Source organism: Hypanus sabinus, chromosome 1, assembly GCF_030144855.1.
Source record: "Hypanus sabinus isolate sHypSab1 chromosome 1, sHypSab1.hap1, whole genome shotgun sequence".
Classification (NCBI taxonomy): Eukaryota; Metazoa; Chordata; class Chondrichthyes; order Myliobatiformes; family Dasyatidae; genus Hypanus; species Hypanus sabinus.
The window spans coordinates 101,455,842-101,479,422 of record NC_082706.1 but is presented as its reverse complement, the minus strand read 5'-3'; the positions used below and the strand labels follow the sequence as shown (position 1 = coordinate 101,479,422).

General features: G+C 39.5%; 1 protein-coding gene across 1 annotated transcript in view; it reads left to right on the top strand.

The window, feature by feature from the left end:
- The first annotated feature begins 424 nt into the window (after positions 1-424).
- The window catches only part of tbc1d31 (TBC1 domain family, member 31), a 94,983-nt gene continuing 71,826 nt past the window's right edge, over positions 425-23,581 (top strand). Inside the window, exons 1-5 of the mRNA XM_059973011.1 lie at positions 425-654; positions 6,276-6,422; positions 8,179-8,294; positions 9,018-9,196; positions 13,089-13,237. Of these exons, the coding sequence (XP_059828994.1) occupies positions 575-654; positions 6,276-6,422; positions 8,179-8,294; positions 9,018-9,196; positions 13,089-13,237 (671 nt within the window). The 5' untranslated portion in view covers positions 425-574. The remainder of the gene's footprint in view (positions 655-6,275; positions 6,423-8,178; positions 8,295-9,017; positions 9,197-13,088; positions 13,238-23,581) is intronic.

The window sequence follows — 23,581 nt, the reverse complement described above, 5'->3', positions numbered from 1 at the left end:
TCATAACTATAACATCACCCTCAGAACTTGTTTTTTTAATATTCTTAATATCGCAATTCTATCTGCCTCAATTTATTTCTGAAATCATAATCATATATGCTATTTGTGCGATGTGCAGTATGCTGTTGGTAATATGTTTTGCACCTTGGCCCTGGAGGAAAGCTGTTTCATTTGGCTATATTCATGTATGGTTGAATGATATTAAACCTGCGCATAAATAGCTTTCTTCATTAGTTGAGAAGGCACTTGGACCAACAAACCAATGGAAATAAACCTAAAAGAACCATCCTATTTTTTTCTCAAAGAGGCTCAAATTAAAAAAAAGCAAAGTCATCATCAAACAGGAAACTTAAGCAAATTAAATCAAAATACTGGCTGTACAATAGTATAAACTACAATTCCCAGTCCGCTTTGCGACAAAGCGCATGCGTCTTTCTGGGAAGTTATGTCGTTGGGAGGTTAAGTTTGTTCGGTTTCCACGGGCTCTCGGTTTGTTCCCGTCAATGCGGCGGAGACGATTTCACTGCGGGAGTTCCCAGCGTCGGGCGATGTCTTAGGCTGTGAAGGCGGCGGGATGCAGCGGGTCACGGAGCTCGGGCAAAAGGAGCGCGGCCGGATTTGGCACCGCAAGCCCAGGGCTTCAGCGAGCGACGGGTAAACTTCTGCCCTGGGCCCGGCCGACACGGGGCGGGGGTGGGGATGGACTGCATGGGCTTTTCAACTCCGTCTTTCTCCAGAATCACGCCCTTCGGTCCTTGTCCATTCCGTATTTAACTACAGGAGTCCAATTTACCCACATTAGTAGCGTTTTACGTTTTGGTGTTTCACATCCTCATCTGGTTCTGGTTCCATCTGCTCCAGCTCCTCCCCCATGGTCCCCAAACAACTTCTTTACCGTTTATCTTCAGTCTTCACCCTCCCCTCCTCCCACCTCTGCCTTCCATTTTCCTCTGGTTCTTTATTTGCCTCCATCTATCATTCCACCTGCCACTCTCATCTCCACCCTACTCCCCGCCTTCCCCTCGCTTATCGAGAGTAACATGCCTGTCATTTTATATCCCTGCAACACACACAAAATGCTGGTGGAACGCAGCAGGCCAGGCTGCATCAATAGGAAGAAGCACAGTCGACGTTTCGGCCCGAGACTCTGCTTCTTCCTATAGATGCTGCCTGGCCTGGTGCGCTCCACCAGCATTTTGAGTGTGTTGCTTCAATTTCCAGCATCTGCAGATTTCCTCGTGATTGTATATCCCTTCTCAGTCTGCCAACCGCCTCTGACTCCTGTCGCACTATTCCCTCTCTGACACAGGCCATCTTGCTTCATCATACAGGGTTTCAGCCAGAATCATTGACACTTCCTCTTCTCTCACAAACACTGTTTGACATCTCTGAATTCGTCCAGAAGTTCTACTTTGGTGCTTCATGTTGCTTTCTGAACGTTGTGAAAGTCGACACCTCCACCAGCCCCTCAGGCAGTGTGTTCCAGATTGCAACAACCCCCACTGGGTGAAAAGCTCTCTCCCTTAGGTCCCCTCTAAACCTCTCACCTTTAACCTATGCCCTTTGTCCTAGCTACTGTCATGGGGTAGGGGGGGAGAAGAGATTCTTACTCTCTTCTGCCCACCCTATATATCCCACTCATAATTTTTCATATCTTCACCAGGTTCTTCCCTGCCCCCGCCACCCTCAGTTTACACTCTACTGTAAAAAAAATCTAAACAGTCTCTGCTTATGACTGAACTGTTTCATCCCAGGCAATATCTTGGTCAATCTCCTTGCAGTGCATATCATCCTTCCTGAATTATGGCAACAGAATTGCATGTAATACTCCAGCGATGCCTACCCATTATTTCATAAATCTACAATGTGATATGCCAGCTCTTATAATCAATGCCATAACCAATGAAAGCATGCATTCCATGTGCCTCTTCACCATCTTATCCACTTACGTTTGTGACTTTCAGGAAGTTCTGGACTTGTCCCCCTACCAGGGTCTTTCTGTTCATCACCAGTAATTAGGACCCCGTTGATCACTGTGTATCTTTAGGACTCATGCACCAGGATCATGATCTTCAGGGATTTCTACCCCCCCCCCCAAAAGCAAGTAGGGAATCATTTCTTTGCCCTCACCATTCAAGCTGAAGTTTACTGGGCTCATTTATAATTTCCTTGTCTCCAAATTCCCTTGATGATTTACTCTCACTTGCCCTGCTTTCAGAGATCATTCTGGTAGCTTCTGGGATAGTGTAGTTTAAAAGACCACTGTTGGGTGTAATTTACTTTGGAATCTCCTGTGCTTGTGAAAGATGCTGTAGAAATGCAAGATACTATTCTTATTGACCTGGTCCTCCAGTAATTGGTTTCAGACAGGAATAGGCATAGAAAAAGTTTGGAAGGATATTGGCCAAATGGGGGCAGGTGGGCCTAACTTGGATGTGCATCTTGGTTGGCATGGATCAGTTGTGCTAAAGGCTGTTTCTGTGCGGTGCGACTCGTTGCCTCACAAGGCAGTTTCAGGCAGGTTGTTAAACCTTTAGGACTTTATGTAACTAGGTTGACAACCACACAAAGCCCCAGTGACCCATCACTGGGGATTGATTCCTAATTTCTGGACTGGTAGCTGGAGAAGAAAGATGACTGAGTTTTCTTTGGCTCTCACTACAAACAGTTTCTGCAAACCAAAACAAATCACTAACATCAGCAGATAACCTATTAAATCAGAAACCAGTATAGGTGAACTCTGATTGGTGAACAAGACTTGGTGAGAATTAGGACATGGGTATCACGATTTTTTAGGTGGCCCTGAGGCTTCAAAGATAGAAATCTTCACATTTGGAGGTAATAAGATAATGGGTGAGAAATTTAGCAGCAGATGAGCAGAGGATTGGGAACTGTCAGGCAGAGTTTAGATATTGAAATACATATTTTAATGATGGTACAGGTGTATGGTTATAAATTGTCCAGTTCTGATTGCTAGGGAGAGAGCTGACATTTCTGACAATGATCAAGGGCAATAGCTTTTGGACTTCCTAATATTTGAACAAGGTTTTCCTAACTCATTAGAGGATGGTAAGCAATTGAAACAGAAATTGGGGTAATCTATGGTCCCTTTCAAGTTACTCTAAATCTAACCAAAAACATCAAAAGTCTCTTGTTAATTTTGCCGAATAAACTGCTTTTTGTTCATGGGTATTACTGGAGTTAAACAATTAAATACACTCACAAACCTACTGGAATTATCTAACAAAATAACTTAAACCTTATGAAAACATGAGATCCTTAGTTGGAACTGAAATGATTGATTTAGATCTTTGTTGCTCTTGAAATTTTATTTTAACTTACTGTGTCTTCGCCAACCATACTGATGCATATTTTAATCTTACAGTTTTACCGTATGTAAATGCAATGGTATTCATAACATTACCATTTCCAAGAGAGGGATTCTTATTCCATACAACCTTAACAGCCAAGTGGCCAGCAGAATTCATTCCAGTTCCCATTCCCACATTGCATTGTTTGTCCACTTCCGCCTCAACTGCCAAGTTGAGGCTTGATGTAAGTTAGAGGACTAGCACTTTATATTCTGCTTTGGTAGCCTCTAACTTTGGTAACACTCACTCCTGTTGCCCCTTCCCCGTCCTCTCGATCTGCTCATCACCTATCCATACCTTCATCCAGTTCCCCCTCCCCACCTCTTTCCCTTTATTCCATGGTTTGCTGTCCTCCCTCACCAGATTCCATCTTCTTCAGCCTTTTTTTTCCCATTTTCTTCTATGACCTCCCAGCTGTCCACAGCTGATGTGAGGAAGACCCTAGCCAAGGTCAACACACACAAAACTGCAGGGTCTGATAAAGTACCTGATTGGGTGCTGAGAGACTGCGCAGCCCAGCCAGCAGATGTTCTAACAGACATCTTCAACATATCTCTGGAACAGTCCATTGTCCCCTCAGGTTTCAAGGTGGCATCCATCATCCTGGTGCCCAGGAGGGCGACAGTAACCTGCCAAACGGCTACCGTCCGGTGGGACTGACTGCAACAATGATGAAGTGATTTGAGTGGCTGGTTATAGATAGTATTTTATCTCATCATCCTGCTACATTGGACCCTATGCAGTGTGCTTGTTGCTCAAATTAGCCCACTGATGATGCTATAGCCTCTGCACTCTACTCCGTCCAGTACCATCTGAAAAGTGGTGCTTCATAAGCCAGGACACTGTTTATCGACTTCAGATTGGCTTTTAATAGATCATCCCTCAGAAGCCAGTGGGTAAACTGCCCTGGTATCAACACCTCTCTCTGTAACTGGATCCTGGATTTCTTGATGGAAAAGCCACAGTTAGTCCATGTTGGCAGGAACATCTCTGGCTTTATCACGCTGAGCACTGATCCTCCCCAGGGCTGCCTGCCCGCCTGCTGCTGCTCACACTCTGCTGCATGACTGCACTGTTAGATCCATTTCAAACCGAATCATCAAGTTGGCTGTGGTTAGCCTGATCAACAAGGACGATGAACTGATGTACAGAGAGGAGGTAGAATGGTGCGAGCACAGCAACTTGAATGTCAACGTGGACAATTCTAAAGAGGTGATTGTGGACTTTGGTAAGGTGCAGGCTGACTACTCCTCACTGCACATAAACAGCTCCTCCGTGGAGCACTAAGTTTCTGGGGGTGCATGAAACAGAGGGTCTCATCTGCTCCCTCAACACCACCTTTTTGGTCAAGAAAGCACAGCAATGTCTCCGTTTCCTGAGGAAATTTAGGGGAGTGAGGCTCCCCTCCCCTGTTGTAACCAATATTACAGGAGTGTCATCAAAAATGTCCTGGCCAACTGCCATCAACCTCTGGCACAGGAACTACAAAGCATGTCAATTCAAGTCCTTACGAAGGATTGTGAGGACTGATGAGAGGATCACCAGGGTCTCCCCTCCACCCATCAGAGATATTTAACAGGAGCGCTGCCTACACAGGGCCCTTAACATTATCAATGATCCCTCTCATCCATCCAACAATCTCTGACGTCCTGTCGTGAGACAGGAGGTACCGTAGCATTAGGACAAGAACCGTTAGAATGGGAATCAGCTTCTTCCTCTAGACCGTTAGACTACTGAACTCTGTAACCACCCAGGTCTCATCACATATGAAGTGCCAGTAGTGTTATCCTATGTACTTTTTAACTTGTGTTTTAACTGCACCGTATTATTTGCTAATGCGTGTAAGTTATATGTACTGTGCTTGTACCTTGGTCTGGTGGAACCCTTCATTTGGCAGTATACATGTACAGTTGAATGACAATAAACTGAACTTGGACAACATTCCCACTCTTCCCCCACCCACCTATCTACCCACCCCCCTTCTGGATTGACCTATCATCTGCCTGCTCATGCTTCAACTCCTCCACCTACTCTTTTGTACTGGCTTTTCCTCTTTCTCTTTCCAGTCTGGTAATGGGGTTTCAACATAGAACGTCTATTTCATAGATGCTGCATGACCCACTCAGTTCCTGCAGCATTTTGTGTGTTGCTCCAGATTATCAACATCTGCACTGTTTCTTGTGTGTTATTCCATAGTTTTATCTACTTGTGTGGATGTTTCATGCAGGTCACTAATCTGTGATGATAGTCAAAATGATTGCATTTTTGAAGATATGATTACAAATCCATAATTTCAAGGCTGTTTGGTATTTGTGTCATTACTGAATATAATTGCAGAATAGAGAAAGGTTATTCACCCACTTTGTTGCTGCTAACTCCTGATCTGGAGTATATGTTTAATGTCTGCACCTGTGTTAACAATGTCCAAATTAATGGGGTTTATTGTAGTCTTTGTCTTAAAATTAATGATGGGAACAAAGCTTTGAAGAAAATACCATTAAAGCAATAAACACAAAAGCCAGTTTACTCTCTTATCAGATACCTTCTCCTGCCCTTTACCTTTTCCGCCTATCATCTCCCAGCTTCTCACTTCATTCCCCTTTCCCCAGCCACCTGGCTTCCCTAACACCTAGCCTGAACTTCTCTCCCTCCCCACCTCCTTCTGGCTTCTTCCCCCTTCCTTTCCAGTCATTTCCATAGATGCTGCCTGACTTGCAGAATTCCTCACACATTTTGTGTATAACTGGATTTCCAGCATCTGCAGAATCTCTTGTGTTTATAATGAACGTAGGTTGGCCAGTTGTGTTTATCTACAGTCATTATCAGAGTAAAAATTCTCGTAATATTATGACTTTGACACTTTTAACAAATTTTCTAATACATGCCTTTTTTGTTTTCGAGCAGTGTTATAGTTAATGTTGTTCATAATATGGTGGGCTATCCCTCGAGGATTATTCGATTCCTTCATGTTGCATTTGATACTGCAGGCGAAGCCTTTCTTGCTGGTGACCATCAGGGCAATATCTATGTCTTTGACCTGAGTAGGAATAGGTAAGTTACTTGATGTGTTTTATTTATTTGAAGAAAAAATTTGGGCAACGTGCATTAATAGTAATATATTCTATCCTCTCATACAACTTAACTATCATTGCCCCATCACAGGCAGCTGTACCTTCAGCTGCCAGGGCTCATGAGTTCTGAAATCCATTCCCTAAATAACTCTATTGTTTCTTCTTACCCCTATCATATGACCTTAAAACTTCTTTAAGTGATATCCATGCCGTCATTGAGCTTTGTGTCTGTGATGCGCCTTTTATGTGTTTTAACAGGTCATTGTGATTGCAGAATCCAAACAACAAAGCTCAGTACCAGTTTGAGAAACAGCTTCTCTTCTTCCAAAATTACAGCCTTTAGTATTCAACGCTAATATCTCATTTCCAGCATTTAGTTGTTTTCTATCTGGATATTTCATAATTCATTCCCTATGTATGCCCCTCCCAAATACTATCAGCCTTCTTTTAACTGTGTCACTCAATCTCTTTCAGCCTTCATCCTATCACAGCCATTCCCTTTAGTTCACTCAGAAAGGGTACTTTTTAATGACTTGTTCTATTTCTAACTTTTCCCAGTTTTGAAACAAAAAACATTGTCTGTTCTTCTCTCTCCACATATACTGTCTGACCTACTGTAGATTAGCTGCCACGTGCCACAAAGAATTACCTCAAGTCTCTGCTAAGCATCCTGCTTTTATTTCTTTGTGTAGATACTTTTTAATGCTAAGTCATCATTGTCCACTTTAATTCTTGCAGTGGCCATTTGTCATGGATCAAATCTGTGATTTTATTGGCTTACATAGATTATACCAGACTACTGAAGCCTGGAGAGAAGCAACGAGAAAGTTCAATAAAGCTTTCTGGGGAATAGGAGCTTTATTAGAGAGGGAGGGGAGAAAAGCTTTTAGTGCAAGAATTTTGCAGTGCGCAGTAAATATTTGCACAATGTGATCATAACTCCTGCCAAGAGTAGTTGTAGCATTCCTGTAATGTTGGTTAGAAACAATGGTCTGATTGAACCAGAGCATGCAATTGTAATTTTGTCTCCATGAAAGATGCAACATGTATAGTTAATGCTCTGTCGAGTTTTGCTGTACAATAAATTAACTGACAAAGGGAAGATCCTGTGTTTTGGGAGTGGGTTAACAGATCAACGTAACTGTTCTCGTGCATTGACTGAGCACAGACTTCAATTTGTGTACACCCAGAACCACAACCTTAACCAGGAATGTGGTAAAATGCACTGTAGGGAGCTGCAGTGGTTCCATTGCTTGACTTCACAGCTATTTCACATCTAGTATTTAATTGATATCTCATGACGGGTGTTACTGTTTCAATATGTTCCCTCAAGCACAGAAGAATGAGGGGAGATCTTATACAAAATTATGACGGGTATGGATAGGGTGAATGCCTGCAGGCTTTTTCCACTCAGATTGGGTGAGACTAGAACCAGATGTCATAGCTATAGGATGATAGGTGAAATATTCAAGGGGAATCTGAGGGGAAACTGCTTCACTCAGAGATTGTACAGGTTCAATTCTAACATTTGAGAGATTAGATGGGTACATGGATGAGAGTGGTTTGGAGATCTATGGTCCAGGTGCATGTAGATTGGAATAGGCAGAAGATTGGGTCAGCATGGACTAGATAGGCTGAAGGGCCTGTTTCTGTGCTATGGTACTGTATGACTATGTCAGCCACCTTTTTGAGAGATTACTCACTGTGCTAGCTCTGATTTGTGTATTTTTCTCTAGCTTTAAGCTGGTGCAGCAAACTGGACAAGCATGTACAGCATTAGCTTTCAATCTCCGAAGGAATACCGAATACTTGGTCGCTCTAGCAGATTATTCTGTGAAATGTTTTGACACAGGTACCAAAATGTTTATAGCTATCAAATGTCTGCTTTACATGTGGGGAGGTTCGATTCAGTGATTAAATCATAGATGTAAAGATACAAGTGTTGAATGAGCTAATTCATTGCTGCTTACATGACATTATGTGCCTACTGTTGTGTTTTGTAACTCTAATACATAAAACTAATTGGGGAAAAAACGCATGAAGTTCTGTTGTTTCTTCTTAACAGACAGTTATAAGTGCTCAATATCATTTGTGTTTGCTTCTCTCTGTGTTAGTGTGTATATTTTATTTATTTTATTGAGATACAGTACAGAGTCGGCCCTTTGAGCCAAGCCGCCCAGCAACTCCCAATTTAACCCTAGCCTAACCATGAGACAATTTACAATGACCAATTAACCTACCAATTGGTGCATCTTTGGACTGTGGGGGGGAAATGGGAGCAGCTGGAAGAAACCCATGCGGTCACAGGGAGAACGTACAAACTCCTTACAGACAGCGGTGGGGATTGTACTTAGGTCTCTTGTACTGTAAAGTGCTGTGCTAAGCACTACACTACAGTGCCACCCTATTCACTAAGTGCTGATATGATATCTGCCATAAAAATAGCAAGTTTTCCAGTGGTTTCAATTTATGCTATTAATTGGGAGCTAGGGACTTCAGTAATGTTACAACAGATGCATAATAGTGTCAGACTACAATAAACATTTCACACTCCACATACTTTTGCTGGTGACAGAGACTAAAGAGCTAGTGAGCTGGATGAAGGGACATGAGTCAGCAGTTTCATCCATTTCTGTGGACGGATCTGGACGATATGCCATCACAACGTCTGTTGATACAGCTCAACTGTGGGACTTGGATACATTCCAACGAAAGAGGAAATTAAATGTAAACACATCCGTTGGCATTCAAAAGGTTTGTACATGATATTAGAGTAAATATAGCAGATTAATATACTTAAGATATTTTAACAGATATTAACTGCCATTTATATATTATAACTGATTTAGGCATGAAACTTAAGGACATTCCCAGGTTTTTGCACAATCTTCAGAAAATGATTACAGTGCATGGTTAGTACACAGAGGGCTGACATTTGTATTCCACACCTCAGTGAATTCCGCGCCCACCATGACGCTGAGCTCTTCTTCCGCTGTCTCTGCCTCTGCCTACTTCTCTGGCAAGGACTCTCCATCCCGTACTGATGACCCCTTCTCCCATCTTCAACTCTCCTCCTCTTCCTGGACACCCCACTCTGGTCTTCTGCCTGCTCTGAATATTTTCATTGCTAACTGCCAATGGCACATCAACCATCTCAACTTCACCACCTCTCTCTCCAATTCCAACCTCAATCCTTCTGAACTCGCTGCTCTTCACTTTCCGCACCAATCCTAACCTCACCATCAAACCCACAGATTGGGGCGGGGGGGTAGGGGGGTACTGTAGTAGTCTGGCAGTCTGACCTCTACCTTGCTGAGGCCCAGCAACAACCCCCAGATACCTCTTACTTACCCCTCGAACAGGACCCCACTAAGGAGCACCAGAATTAATAAGGCCAGTGACGGTCTCCCACACCATCACTGACCTTATTAGCTCTGGGGATCTCCCATCCACTGCTACCATAGTTCCCTCACACAACACCTCCTGTTTCTGCCTCCTACCCAAGATCCACAAACCTGCCTGTCCATTGTTTCTGCTTGTTCCTGTCCCACTGAACTTGTATCTGCATACCTTGACTCAGTTTTATCTCACCCCCCATTCAGTCCCTTCCTACTTACATCCATGATACTTCACACACTCTTGATCTTTTCGATAATTTCAAGTTCCCTGGCCTTGATCAACTCATTTTCGGTACGGATGTCCAGTCTCTATATACCACCATTCCCCCACCACAAAGGCCTCAAAGCTCTCTGTTTCTTTCTGGACACCAGACCCAACCAGTTCCCCTCCATCACCACTCTCCTCTGTCTGGCAGAACTTGTCCTCTCTCTCAATAATTTCTCCTTTGGCTCCTCCCACTTTCTTTAAACAAAAGGTGTAGCCATAGGAACTCGCATGGGTCCCAGCTATACTTGCCTTTTTGTCGGCTGCATCGAACTGTCTATGTTCCAACCCTACATTCGTATCACTCCCCAGCTTTTGCTACGCTACATCAATGACTGCAGTGGTGCTGCTTCTTGCACCCATGCGGAGTTCATCAACTTTGTCTCCAGTTTCCATCCTACCCTTAAATTTGCCTGGTCCATTTCTGACACCTCCCTCCCCTTTCTCGATATCTCTGTTTCTATCTCTGGAGAGATATATCTGCTTATCTACTGATGTCTGTTATAAACCTACTGACTTACACAGCTACCTGGACTATTCCTCTTCCCACCCTGTGAAACTGCCATCCCCTTCTCTCAATTCCTTTGTCTCCACAGCATCTGTTCTCAGGATTAGCTTTTCAGTCCAGAACTAACGAGATGTCCTCCTCCTTCAAAGAAAGGGGTTTCCCTTCCTCCACCATCAATGCTGCCCTCAACCGCATCTCTTCCATTTTGTTCACGTCTACCATTAGCCTATTCCTTTCGCCACCTCACCAGGGATAGGGTTCCTCTTGTCCTCACCTACCACCCCACCAGCCTCCACATCCAGCACTTAATTCTCCAGAACTTCCACCATCTCCAGTTGAACCCCACCACGAAGCACATTTGTCTGCTTTCCACAGGGACTGCTCCCTACGCGATGCCCTTGTCCATTCGTCCCTCCGCACTGATCTCCCACCTGACACTTATCCTTGCAAGTGGAACAGTGCTACACCTGCCCCTACACCTCCTCCCTCACTACCACTCAGGTCCCCAAACAGTCCTTCCAGGTGAGGCAACACGTCACCTGTGAGTCAGTCAGAGTCATCTACTGTATCCTGTGCTCTAGGTGTGGCCTCCTGTATCAGTGAGACCTGACAGATTGGGAAACTGCTTTGCCAAACACCTACACTCCATCCGGCAGATAAAGCAGGATCTGCCGGTGGCCACCCATTTTAATTCTACTTTCCATTTCCATTCTGACATGGAGGAGCAAAAGCTTATATTCCATCTGGGTAGCCTCCAACTTGATAGCATAAACATTGATTTCTCGAACTTCCAGTAATGCCCTCTTGCTCCTCTCCTTCACCATTTCCATTTCCCCCTGTCACCTTTATCTCCTTACTTGCCCTTTACCTCCGTCTGGTGCTCCTCCCACTTCTCTTTCTTCCATGGCCTTCTGTCCTCTCCTATCAGATTCCCCCTTCTCCAGCTTTGTATCTCTTTCACCAATCAACTTCCCAGCTCTTTACTTCACTCCCCCACTCCCGTTTTTACCTGTCACCTTGTGCTTCTCCCTTCCCTTCCACCTCCTTCTACTCTGACTCCTCATCTTCTTTCTCCAATCTTGATGAAGGGTCTCGACCTGAAAAGTCAACTGTACTCTTTTCCATAGATGTTGCCTGACCTGCTGAGTTCCTCCAGGATTTTGTGTATGTGTTGCATCTATTTGTATTCCACTTTCCATTAAAACTGATTTTCAAAATTCTGTCCAGTGCTAACTTCTGTTTGTTCAGCATTCCATCCTTAGTCATAGCCCATCCTCATTCACATCCATCAGAAGAATGCTGTGATGCAGTTATTGATTTAATTGCAGAATATGTATCCAGAATTGTTGCAAACTTTAGTTGAATCAATAGCAAGATAATTAGTTATCAGCATCTGCATTATTTTGTTATTCAGTTTTCCAGAGAAAATAGCAGTCTTTCCTGATGGTTGTAGTCTCTCAGTTATGGTACCATTCATGCATTTTTGACTCATCTCTCCAGTGTACCAGTGGGTTTGCCTGAGATTCGACAAAATAGTAGAGGAGAATTGACATGTAGATCCATGGGCACTCCTGCAGAACTAACAATGCATTGTTAAAACTCTTGATGCATCATGTTTCTCCTGAGTACTCTGGAGCAGGATAACCAACACTTTGTTGTGATTCACCCTTGGGTCATGTTACTCTGAGGTGCAATTTCTGCGGGAGGACTGGCATCTAAAGTGATTACCTTTAATGCACTGAACTCTGCTTCATAAATATCAATCCAGTGATTTCATACTTCATTGTTTGATACAGTACATTTACTAAATGCTATCATGAGCATATTACAGGAGATGAATTTTTACCCTTAAGCCTCTTGATGCAAATCGCCTAAAAACCATTCTCCTTTAGGGGGAATATTATAAACACAGTCTGTGTATTTAGTCATTGAAGGAGCCCTTATCACAAGAATTATAGGAATAAGAGCAACAGTAGGCTGTACTTCACATGCTGTATTTGCATAAAATAATTACTTCCTTAAACCCCTTTACCTATGACACTTATGGCCTTGAACGTATTCATTGACTTTAATTTTGGTCTAGAGAATTCCAAAAGTTCGTAATCATCTAAGGAAATGAATTCCTTCTCATCTATATGCTAAATAAACAACCCCTTTTTCTGAGACTGTGCCACATACATCATAGGTTCTATATTTAACTTGTCATTTGCAACCATCCTTCTCTCTTTTGATAACATCTTTTGTCATACTTCTGAACCCCAAATAGTTGGAGCTAGCCTGTTCAGTCATTCCTCATAGTATGATTCCTTCATCCCAGGGGTCAATCAGTGAACTGCCTCCAATTTCAGTATATCCCTCAGATAAGGCAATCAGAGCTCTCCATAGTGCTTCAGGTGTGCTCTTGATATTGTTCAGTCTTACAGCAAAGGGAGACTTTCTAAATGTATGGTAATTTTGTTTTTCTTTGTAACCCAGGTTTGTTTCCTTCCACTGAGTAACACAATCCTTAGTTGTTTTAAAGATGACTCTGTTTTTGCCTGGGAAAGTGATACACTCCATTGCAAGTACCAATTACCAGTTACAGATGAAACCCGGATACATTATAAATCCTTTGCTATCACCAGGTAGGATTTGTCTTTGATCTTGCTTTGATTAGTGGGAGGTTTTTTTTTATTGTCCAGTTATACATCTCAGCATAGAAAAATGTTATTTGGCTCATCGTGCTGTTTCCAATTAATCCCATTCCCCTGGCCCCTCCCTATTGCTCTTTAATTTTATTTTTCTTCTGTGGAAATTATAACGCTATCAGTGCTACTACAGTACTGTAAAACTGTATATTAGTTCCTAATAGTTATTAATGCAATTTAAAAACTGATTGCTCTAAGATCAGTGTAGTGTCTTAATGACCATGCAAGTGCACGCAACTGATGCTATTTAGAAACAGTTTGGCAACAGTCTGCTCCCTCAATGAAACGGCATAGTGTCCCTAATAAATGAAGGGGATCTCGGCTGTTTTCTTGATTAGATTTTGTTCTTTCAGAGTTGTACCAAATAAGCGGTTGCATGATTAACCGATGGTTCAATTAACTGGAATGCACTGTTCCTTAGAACTACATCCTTTAGTTACTCACCTTCTTAACAGAGGAGCAGCTCATTTCATTTACCCTGTCACTGTTTTCTTGTTGATATTTCAGATAATTATATTACTTTAGATTTTTTGCATTTTTTTCCTCATTAGAACTTCTCTGTCTTGTAGACAGTTGTATTCAGTTTGCCTTTTAAGCACTGTCATTAATCAAAGGCCAGTGAAAGCTCAATTAGTTAACTTCTCATTTGGAATAGTTTGAAGAGTTAGAATAGTGAGTCAGGAACATAAAGAAAAAGAAACAGGTTTAACATTTTCATGTTAATAATATGTTTTTATAAGCTTTAGTTTGTTCCTTCTTTTAAAAAGCATTTCACTTGCTGGTGAAGAGTTCCCCAAGTATATGATGTCCTTAAATACTTCACCTGAGTGATCATATTTACAGGAGGATGCTGGTAAAGCGGGCATTTATAATCCATCCCAAATTACCATTTGAACTTAATACTTTCCTTCATCATTTAAAAGCCAACCAGTGGAAAGTCAAATTTATGCCAGACAAAGTGAAGGTGGCAGATTTTCTCATTGAAGGACACTTGTAAACTTGGATGATTTTCCAACAATCTGCTAGCTTTATGGTCACTATATTAAGCGCTTTTTATTCCTTATTTATTTAAATTTGTAGTCGGGTCCAAAGTCATTTCTCCCGAGAAATGATCCAGGACTCTGGATAGTAGACCTTCAAATCTCAGTCCATGCCCTAGATTGGGGAATAATACATCTTTAAAAAAAATATTTTATTTATAATTTTCTACAAACTAAAACAAAGAAAAGAAAATCAATAATATATATAGAAGTATCATTGCCATATAAACAAAAATAACAATAATGCATGTCTTAACAAATGAGCAAGTCACCCATAGTAAAAAAAGAAAAAAAAGAGAAAAAGAAAGAAAAGCACCCAATCCATCACCTATCCAACTCCAAGCCAACCATTATATGAGATAGACTTTTATTACCCTAGAACTACATATTGTAATTAAAAAAAGCGGGGGGCAGCCTGCCACCTGATCAGAAAAAAACAAAAGTCAAAAAAAAGTTGGAAATGTAGGGTCCGATTATCATGGGAAAAAAGAACAAACACCTGTCAATCTAGATGAGAGTTATGAAAATATTTGAGAAAACATCCCCACACCCTGTGGAACTTTATGTCCGAATTAGAAAGTGAATAGTGAATCTTTTCGAGATCTAAACAAGACATGCTATCCCTAAGCCATTGAGCATGGGTAGATGGAACTACATCTCTCCATTTGAGGAGTACTGGTCGTCTGGCTAGAAGGGAGGCAAAAGACAATGTTTGTTGTTTAGCCGAGGTCAAATGCTTGTCAGGGTCTCGAAGAATACCAAAAAGAGTGATCAAAGGATCAGGTTCCAAATGACAATATAGAAGATGAAGTTAAAAAAATCTTTCCAAAATTTTTCCAGAGTAGGACAGGTCCAATACAAATGGAAAAGGGAGGCCTCACCTCCTTTGTATTTGTCACACCACGGACTAATATCAGGATAGAACTTCACCAATTTGGTTTTGGACATATGAGCCCTGTGGACAACTTTAAACTGCAGGAGACAATGACGAGCACATAAAGAGATTGAATTGATGGATTTAAGAATTGTATCCCAAACCTTGTCGGACAAAGAAAAACCTAAGTCATGCTCCCAGGCAGTTTTATTTTTATCTCAAGGGGCTCGCCTGAGAATCATAAATTTAACACAAATAGTAGAAATTATGCCCTTGCCCAAAGGGCTCATTTGAAGAAACAAGTCTACAACATTTTTATCAGGTTGTTCAGGAAAATGTGGTATTAAAGGTCTAATAAAATGTCTAATTTGGAGGTATCTAAAAAAATGAGTATTCGGTAAATTAAACTTTATAGACAACTGTTCAAAAGATGCAAACCAATTGTCTATAAAAAGATTTTCAAAATGCCTGATACCTCTCCTACACCAGTCTTGGAATGTGGAATCCTGCATAGACGGTTGAAATAAATGATTGAATAGAATAGGACTATAGGGGGAAAAACTATAAAGACCACGGTATTTTCTAAATTGAGCCCATATTCTCAGAGTATGCCTGATTACAGGATTAATAATAGATTTTGGCAATTGGCAAGGAAGAACAAATCCAAGTAGAGCTGGAATAGATAATTTCTTATAAGTGTTTAATTCCATAGCCACCCATGTTGGACAAACAGACTGATTATAAAAGTAGGACCAAAAGATGATAATACGAATATTGGCTGCCCAATAATATGAACAAAAATTAGGCAATGCCAAGCCACCTTCTCTTTTAGGCTTTTGGAGATGAGCTTTATTGAGTCTGGGCTGTTTACCCTTCCATAGGTATGACGAGATAATAGAATCTAAAGAATCAAAAAAATCTTTAGGAATAAATATAGGTAAAGATTGAAATAAGTATAAAAATTTAGGGAGAATATACATTTTAATTACATTAATTCACCCAATTAAAGACATGGACAGAGGTGACCACTGTGCTAATCTCTGTTTTGTAAAATTTAAAAGTTTATTGAAATTCTCATCAAACAGTTGATTGTAGTTCCTTGTTACGATAATACCAAGATAAGTAAAACAATTGTTTACTACTTTAAAAGGGAGATTGTGAAATTCTAATTCTTGTGCTTCCTTATTTATTGGAAAAAGTTCACTCTTATGTAGATTAAGTTTGTATCCGGATAGCTGACTAAATTTATTGAGAAGTGAAAACAACAAAGGTAAGCAGGTGGTCAGGTTTGATATAAAAAGTAACAAATCATTGGCGTATAGAGAGACTTTGTGCTAAAAACCGCCCCTCCAGATCCCAGTCAGTTCGGTACAACTGTGAAACGCAAATGCCAATGGCTCGATAGCCAGATCAATTAACAGAGGGCTTAAAGGGCTTCCCTGTCGGGTGCCATGTTTAAGATCAAACGGTTGGGATTGCTGGGTATTAGTCAAAACTGATGCAATTGGATGGGAATATAGTAACTTAATCCACTTAATAAAATTATATCCAAAATCAAATTTTTCTAAAACCGCAAATAAATAGTGCCACTCCACCTGATCAAACGCCTTTTCGGCATCAAGAGAGATAACACATTCAGGGGTCCCTGATGAAGATGAATATAGAATATTAAAAAGACGTCTAATATTGAAAAAGGGAAGGCGATTTTTAATAAAGCCAGATTGATCCTCAGGGATAATTAAGGGTAAAATAGTCTCCAGCCTATGGGCCAAAACTTTAGTTAAAATTTTAGCATCTACATTTAATAGAGAATTCGGCCTGTATGAAGCACATTCTAATGGATCCTTGCCTTTTTTCGCTAAAAGAATGATACAAGCCTCATCAAATGATGCAGGCAATTTATTTTGTTTAAAAGAATCAGAAAAAAATAAACTAAGTTGGGATAAGAGCAATGAGGAAAATGATTTATAAAATTCTGTACAGAACCCATCAGGACCAGGAGATTTACCAGGCTGCAAAGCAGAAATAGCAGAGGATATTTCCTCTAAGGATAATGGCTCATGCAATTTATGTTTAAGATCAGAAGAAAGTTTAGGAATATTTAAACCATCTAAAAATTGCATAACAGTAGTATTACCATTAAAGGATTCAGAGGTGTAAAGTTGAGAGTAAAAATTTCTGAATGTATCATTAATTTCAGACTGGTCCACACTAATATTCCCATTACTCATTTGAATTTTAGTGATGTGTTGTTTTGCTTTAGAGTGCCTAAGTTGGTTAACTAAGGACTTACCAGATTTATCCCCGTGAATATAGAACTTACTCCAACTGCCCAAAAGTTGGCGTTCAATTGGATAAGTAGAAATAAGATTAAATTTAGTTTGAAGTTCCATTCTTTTCTTATATAACTCCAGATCCTTGACCTGGGCATATAATCGGTCTATAGCTTTAATCTGATTGATCAGTTCTAAACGTTCTTTGTGAGTCTTTCTTTTCAAATTTGCTGTGTAGGAAATTATTTGACCTCTTAGATATGCTTTCATTGCATCCCAAACCACCTGACTGGAGGTTTCAGGTAGTATTTAAAAAGAAAGTTATCTGATCCTCCATAAATTTTACAAAATCATTATCTGACAACAAGGTCGGATTAAAACATCAGTGTTTGTTTACTTGAGGGAGGCCAGGGAGAACTACGGACAATGTAAGTGGGGCATGATCTGAAATCAATATACTCTTATAGTCACAAGAGCGGACGGATGGGATCAATTGATAATCAATTAAAAAATAGTCGATTCCAGTAAATGTATGGTGAACTTGTGAGAAAAAGGAGTAGTCTCTTTCATGTGGATGAAAGAAACGCCAAATATCAGATATTCCATAATTAGAAAGAAAAGATTGAATAAATAAAGCAGATTTACTTAATTGTCTAGGGATAGAAGAAGATCTGTCCAAAACTGGATCCAGCCAACAGTTAAAGTCACCACCCAATATAAGAGAGTATGAACTTAGTTCTGGCAATGAAGAAAAAAAAACGGTCAAAAAACCCTACATCATCCAAGTTAGGAACAGAAAGGTTGACTAAGACCACCAGTGTATTATAAAGTTTCCCCGAAACAATAATAAAACAACTATTAGGATCAGATATCTTATTATGAAGCTCAAAAGAAACATTTTTGTTTATAAGAATTGAAATGCCCCTCACCTTGGCTTAAAAAGTTGAATGAAAGTGTTGTCCTGCCAATCGTGCCATAAGACAAGAATTATCTGAGTGATGAATATGTGTCTCTTGTAAAAAGACTAACTCTGCTCTAAGCTGTTTAAGATGTGCGACCACTCTCCCCCTTTTAACCGGATGATTCAAACCCTTAACATTCCAGCTGACAAAGTTCAATGGACTAACCATTGAACATAATTTTAAAAAAAGGATAGCAGGCATTAAACCATATCTGAAATTTATATGTAATTCTGGGGCAAAAGTATAGAAGAAAAAAAAACCGGATGAAATTACATCCTGTATAGTACAAATATGTCAAAATTCCATGTATAATATTAGCATTGGAGTTCCCACCCACACCCTCTAAACCTACAGCAAGAAAGCTGCAAATGTAAAGCAGCAAGCTCTCCACGAGAAAAACTAACCCTCTACTGGACTTCCAATTAGGTAACATCTTAATTATCTCCACTCCAACTGTTGATACAGTAATGGAAATAAACACCAAAAAGCTTTAGGAGTTACAAACAAGAAAAAACAATACATTCAAAGTCTGTAAATCTTTAAGTATAATAATGGTCTAAAAAAAACTTTACCCCAACCTTCCCGCTAGAGTTGGTAAACCGAGAAAAAGATAATCTATAAACTGAGTTATACAGGAATAAAAACTTTAACATCAAAGTAAGTAATCCAACCGAATTATAAAAATAAGAAAAAAAACACAAATAGCATCTTGAAACACAGGGAAAAAAAAACAACTAAAGAAAAATCCATTCAAGAGGAATTTGATTCAAACCCGAAACTGAGTTTAAAGGTACAGCATCAACTGCTGCTTAAGGTTAAAATAATCTAACCGGAGAAAAAAAATCATCACCTTTAAAGAACTAAAATTATGTAAGATAGAAACTAAAATTGAGAAAATTAAAAAAAAAACACTTCAATAGAACAATGCAACATAATTAAGCTACTAATTAAATAGATGTGACAACAGCTACATTTTAAATTTTAAAAAGAAAATATCAAGATTTGTAACAATTGGAGACTGAAGTCTGAAAAGAAAAAAAAAACCATTCCAAGGCGTCGTCACTTCATGAATCGATATCAATTTTTAAAATTTTTTTTATATATTGGTTTTTTTATGCATTTTCTACAACACTACAGATAAGAAAAAACCCCAAACCAAAATAAAAAAATACAGTGCAAAAATAAACATACAATAATAATATAATATAAAAAAGATAATTGAGAAAGCACCCAAATTGAAGTCATGTAAAATTAGTATCCTCCCCAAGCCCCACAACAAAAAAAACTCCAGACCAACCACAACACAATATAGAGAATCAGGACATTCAAACCCCCAAAACTGTAAATACACTTGAAAACAGAAGATAATAAGGCCTACTACCAAAAAAAAGGAGCTGAAAGTAAGGGACTGAAAAAAAAAATCTTAGTTAAGAGGAAGGTTTTGAAAGTACTCAATAAAAGGTCCCCAGACCTTATGGAACTTTATATCCGAATTAAGAATTGAATAATGAATTTTTTCAAGGTCTAAACAGGACATAATATCATTAAGCCATTGAGTGTGCGTGGGCAGGGCAATATCTCTCCATCTAAGGAGGATTAAACGTCTAGCCAGGAGAGAAGCAAAAGATAATATTCGACACTTAGTCGAAATCAAACGTATATCTGTCTCACCCAAAAAACCAAACAGAGCAGTTAAAGGGTTAGGTTCTAGTGGTGATTCAGAATACAGGATAAAGTTATAAAAACGTCTTTCCAAAATTTCTCTAAGCCAGGACAGGACCAATACATATGAATAAGAGAAGCCTCGCCCCTTTTGCATTTATCACAAAGAGGACTAATATTAGGGTAATATTGAGATAATTTAGATTTAGACATATGGGCTCTATGAACAATCTTAAACTGTAAAAGGCAATGGCGAGCACAGAGAGAGGTAGAATTAACCAATTTGAGAATCGAGTCCCAAATCTCATCAGATAAACAGATATTTAAATCATGCTCCCAAGCCATTCTAATTTTATCCACGGGCACGCCATAAGAATGCTAATTTATCACGAATAAATGATATTAAACCTTTACCCAGTGGATTAATAGAAAGAAAGAAATCCATAACATTTTTCTCGGGCATTTCAGGGAAGTTAGGAATTAAAGGATTAATGAAGTGTCTAATTTGGAGATATCTAAAAAAATGGGCATTAGACAGATTGAACTTAGCAGAGAGTTGTTGAAAAGCTGCGAAGCAATTATCAATAAAAAGATCTTCAAAATGTTTAATACCCTTCCTATACTAATCATAGAATGTTGAATCATACATAGTAGGTAAAAAAAGGTGATTATGTAAGATAGGACTAGAAAGGGAAAAACCATAAAATTTCCTAAACTGAGCCAATATTCGCAAAGTGTGTCTAAAAAGAGGATTAACAATTAGTCTTGACAAACTAGTAGGAAGTACAGAGCCAAGAAGTGCAGAAATAGATAAATCTTCAGTGGAACTCAACTCCATTGCCACCCAATTAGGGCACTCGGGTTGGCTATGAAAAAAAGACCAAAAGGTAGTACAACGTATGTTAACTGCCCAATAATATAAACGAAAGTTAGGTAAGGCCATGCCACCCTCTTTTTTAGATTTTTGAAGATAAACTGTATTAATTCTAGAACGCTTATTCTTCCACAGATATGACAAAATAATAGAGTCAAAGGAATCAAAAAAGGTTTTAGGAATAAAAATTGGGATTGATTGAAATAAATATAAGAATTTAGGGAGAGCTTACATTTTAACAACATTAATACGACCTACCAAGGACATAGAGGTGACCATTGTGACAGACTCTGTTTTGTAGTATATAAAAGATTGGCAAAATTTTCATGAAAAAGATCTTTAAACTTCCTTGTAACTGTAATCCCAAGATAAGTAAATTGATTATGAACTACTTTAAAAGGGAGGTCACGAAATGCTAATTCTTGTGCTTCTTTATTAATTGGGAAAAGTTCACTCTTATGTAAATTAAGTTTATATCCAGAAAACTGGCTAAACTGATCAAGAAGTGAAAACATTGGAGGTAAGGATGTGGACGGATTTGGAAGAAAAAGTAATAAGTCATCAGCATAAAGAGAAACTTTATGCTCCACACCCCCCTCCAGATCCCAGTCAGTTTAGGATAGCTTCGGAATGCTATTGCCAGAGGTTCTATAGCCAAATCAAAGAGAAAGGGACTTAAAGGGCATCCTTGACGGGTGCCATGTTTGAGGTTAAATAACTGGGATTGCTGAAAATTAGTTAAAACAGAGGCAGTGGGACACAGATACAGCAATTTGATCCAAGAGATAAAACTTTGACCAAAGTCAAATTTTTCTAAAACTGCAAAGAGGTAGTTCCATTCTATATGATCAAATGCTTTCTCTGCATTGAGGGAAATAACACATTCAGGAATCCCAGTTGAAGGTGAATATAAAATGTTAAATAAACGCCGAATATTAAAAAAAAGGAAGGCGGTTTTTAATAAAACCAGTTTGATCATCAGATATCAATTTTTAATGTGACACCGACTCCATTTTGAAATAAAGTCTCCAAAGACCTTTAAGAGGTGTCTAATTACATAGTTTCACAATCAGCTCTATTTAAGGAAAATGAAAATGCCCATACTGAAAAATAGAAATCCATTGTATCGAAATATATTGAGTTAAATGGATAATGAAAAAGATAGAAATAAAGATTAGAATATTAGGAAAAAAATAACCGTTATCTAAACAGAAACGAAAAAGGCTGAAAAGAAAAGAAAATCATATCATATCGTATCTGAAGAACTCGAAGTAGCAGATAGGCTATCAATGAAGGTCTGCGCCTCTGCAATCGAATCAGAACATTTAAAATCGCCGTTCCTAAGCTTGATTCGGAGCCGGGCTGGATAGGCGAGAGATGGATGAAGTCCGCAATCGTAGAGAACTTTCATTAATCCTCTGTATTCAGCACGTTGACTCATAACTTGAGGTGCATAGTCCTCTACTAAACAGATAGCACGACCTTTATATTGAAGCGTTGTACGTCGGCGAACTTCTTTAATTAGTAAATCCTTGATTTGGTAATGATGGAGGCGAACTATCGCTGGACGTGGTCTCTGGCCATCTGCTGAGCAAGATGTAAAGATAATCTCTGTAGATCTCAATCAATCTCTGGAGGACTAGAAAGTATTTCGCTTCCAAAAATCTCACATAGAAAGTTTGAGAAAAATTCGACAAGAGATCCCCCTTCAACAGTCTCAGGCAAGCCGAGAATTCGAAGATTTTGGCATCTACTCCTGCTTTCAAGGACTATAACTTTAAGAGTTAACTTGCTATTATGCTCCTTTAGGGTAGAGCAAACTCTTTCCAGGTCTTTACAACAACGGTCTAGTTTCTCTGTGACTTCTTCAACATGTGATAAACGTTGGGGGACATCACGTGATGACATAGGATCGAGCCGTGGAAATCTGGCTCTCCCGTAAAAATCAGTAAATTAATGTCTAAGTGAAGAAAAGTTAGTAAATACTTTCCAAAAGTTACTTCTAAACTACTCAGGTATGTTCCAAAATATGTCTCATAAGCAGAAGCAGAAGAAAACTACTACCTTGAAGACGGTACAAGTTGGGAAAGAATCGGGGCCCGGCGCCACGAGAAAGCCGCGGGCTCAAGTGCATTTTACCTCCGGCGATACAGAACAGGAAGCTGCGGCAACATCAATCATCTCCAAAGAAAAGAGCAGTAAGAATTGTGCATGCGTGAAGGAAGGGGCATGCGCAAATACAAGCAACCTGAACTACAAATCCCAGCTACGATCAGAACCGGAAGTGAAGGTGAATCTGAGGCAGATTCAGATTCTCTGGATAAATCAGACAAAGATGAAGGTAAAAGTTTCTCTGGAGATATCGGAAAAACTTTGGTGCAAATAATGCATGAATTAAAAGCATTAAAAATAATAAAAAAAGATATTAAAAATATGAAGATTATGTTTGACAAAATGATGTAAAAACAGGACAAAATGGATAAGAAAATTAAAGACTTGGAAGAAACAACGGGAGATATCATTGAAAGAATGAATAAAATGGAAGACAATATTTCTGCCTGGACATCAGAAAGAAAACAGTTGTTGGATAAAGTGG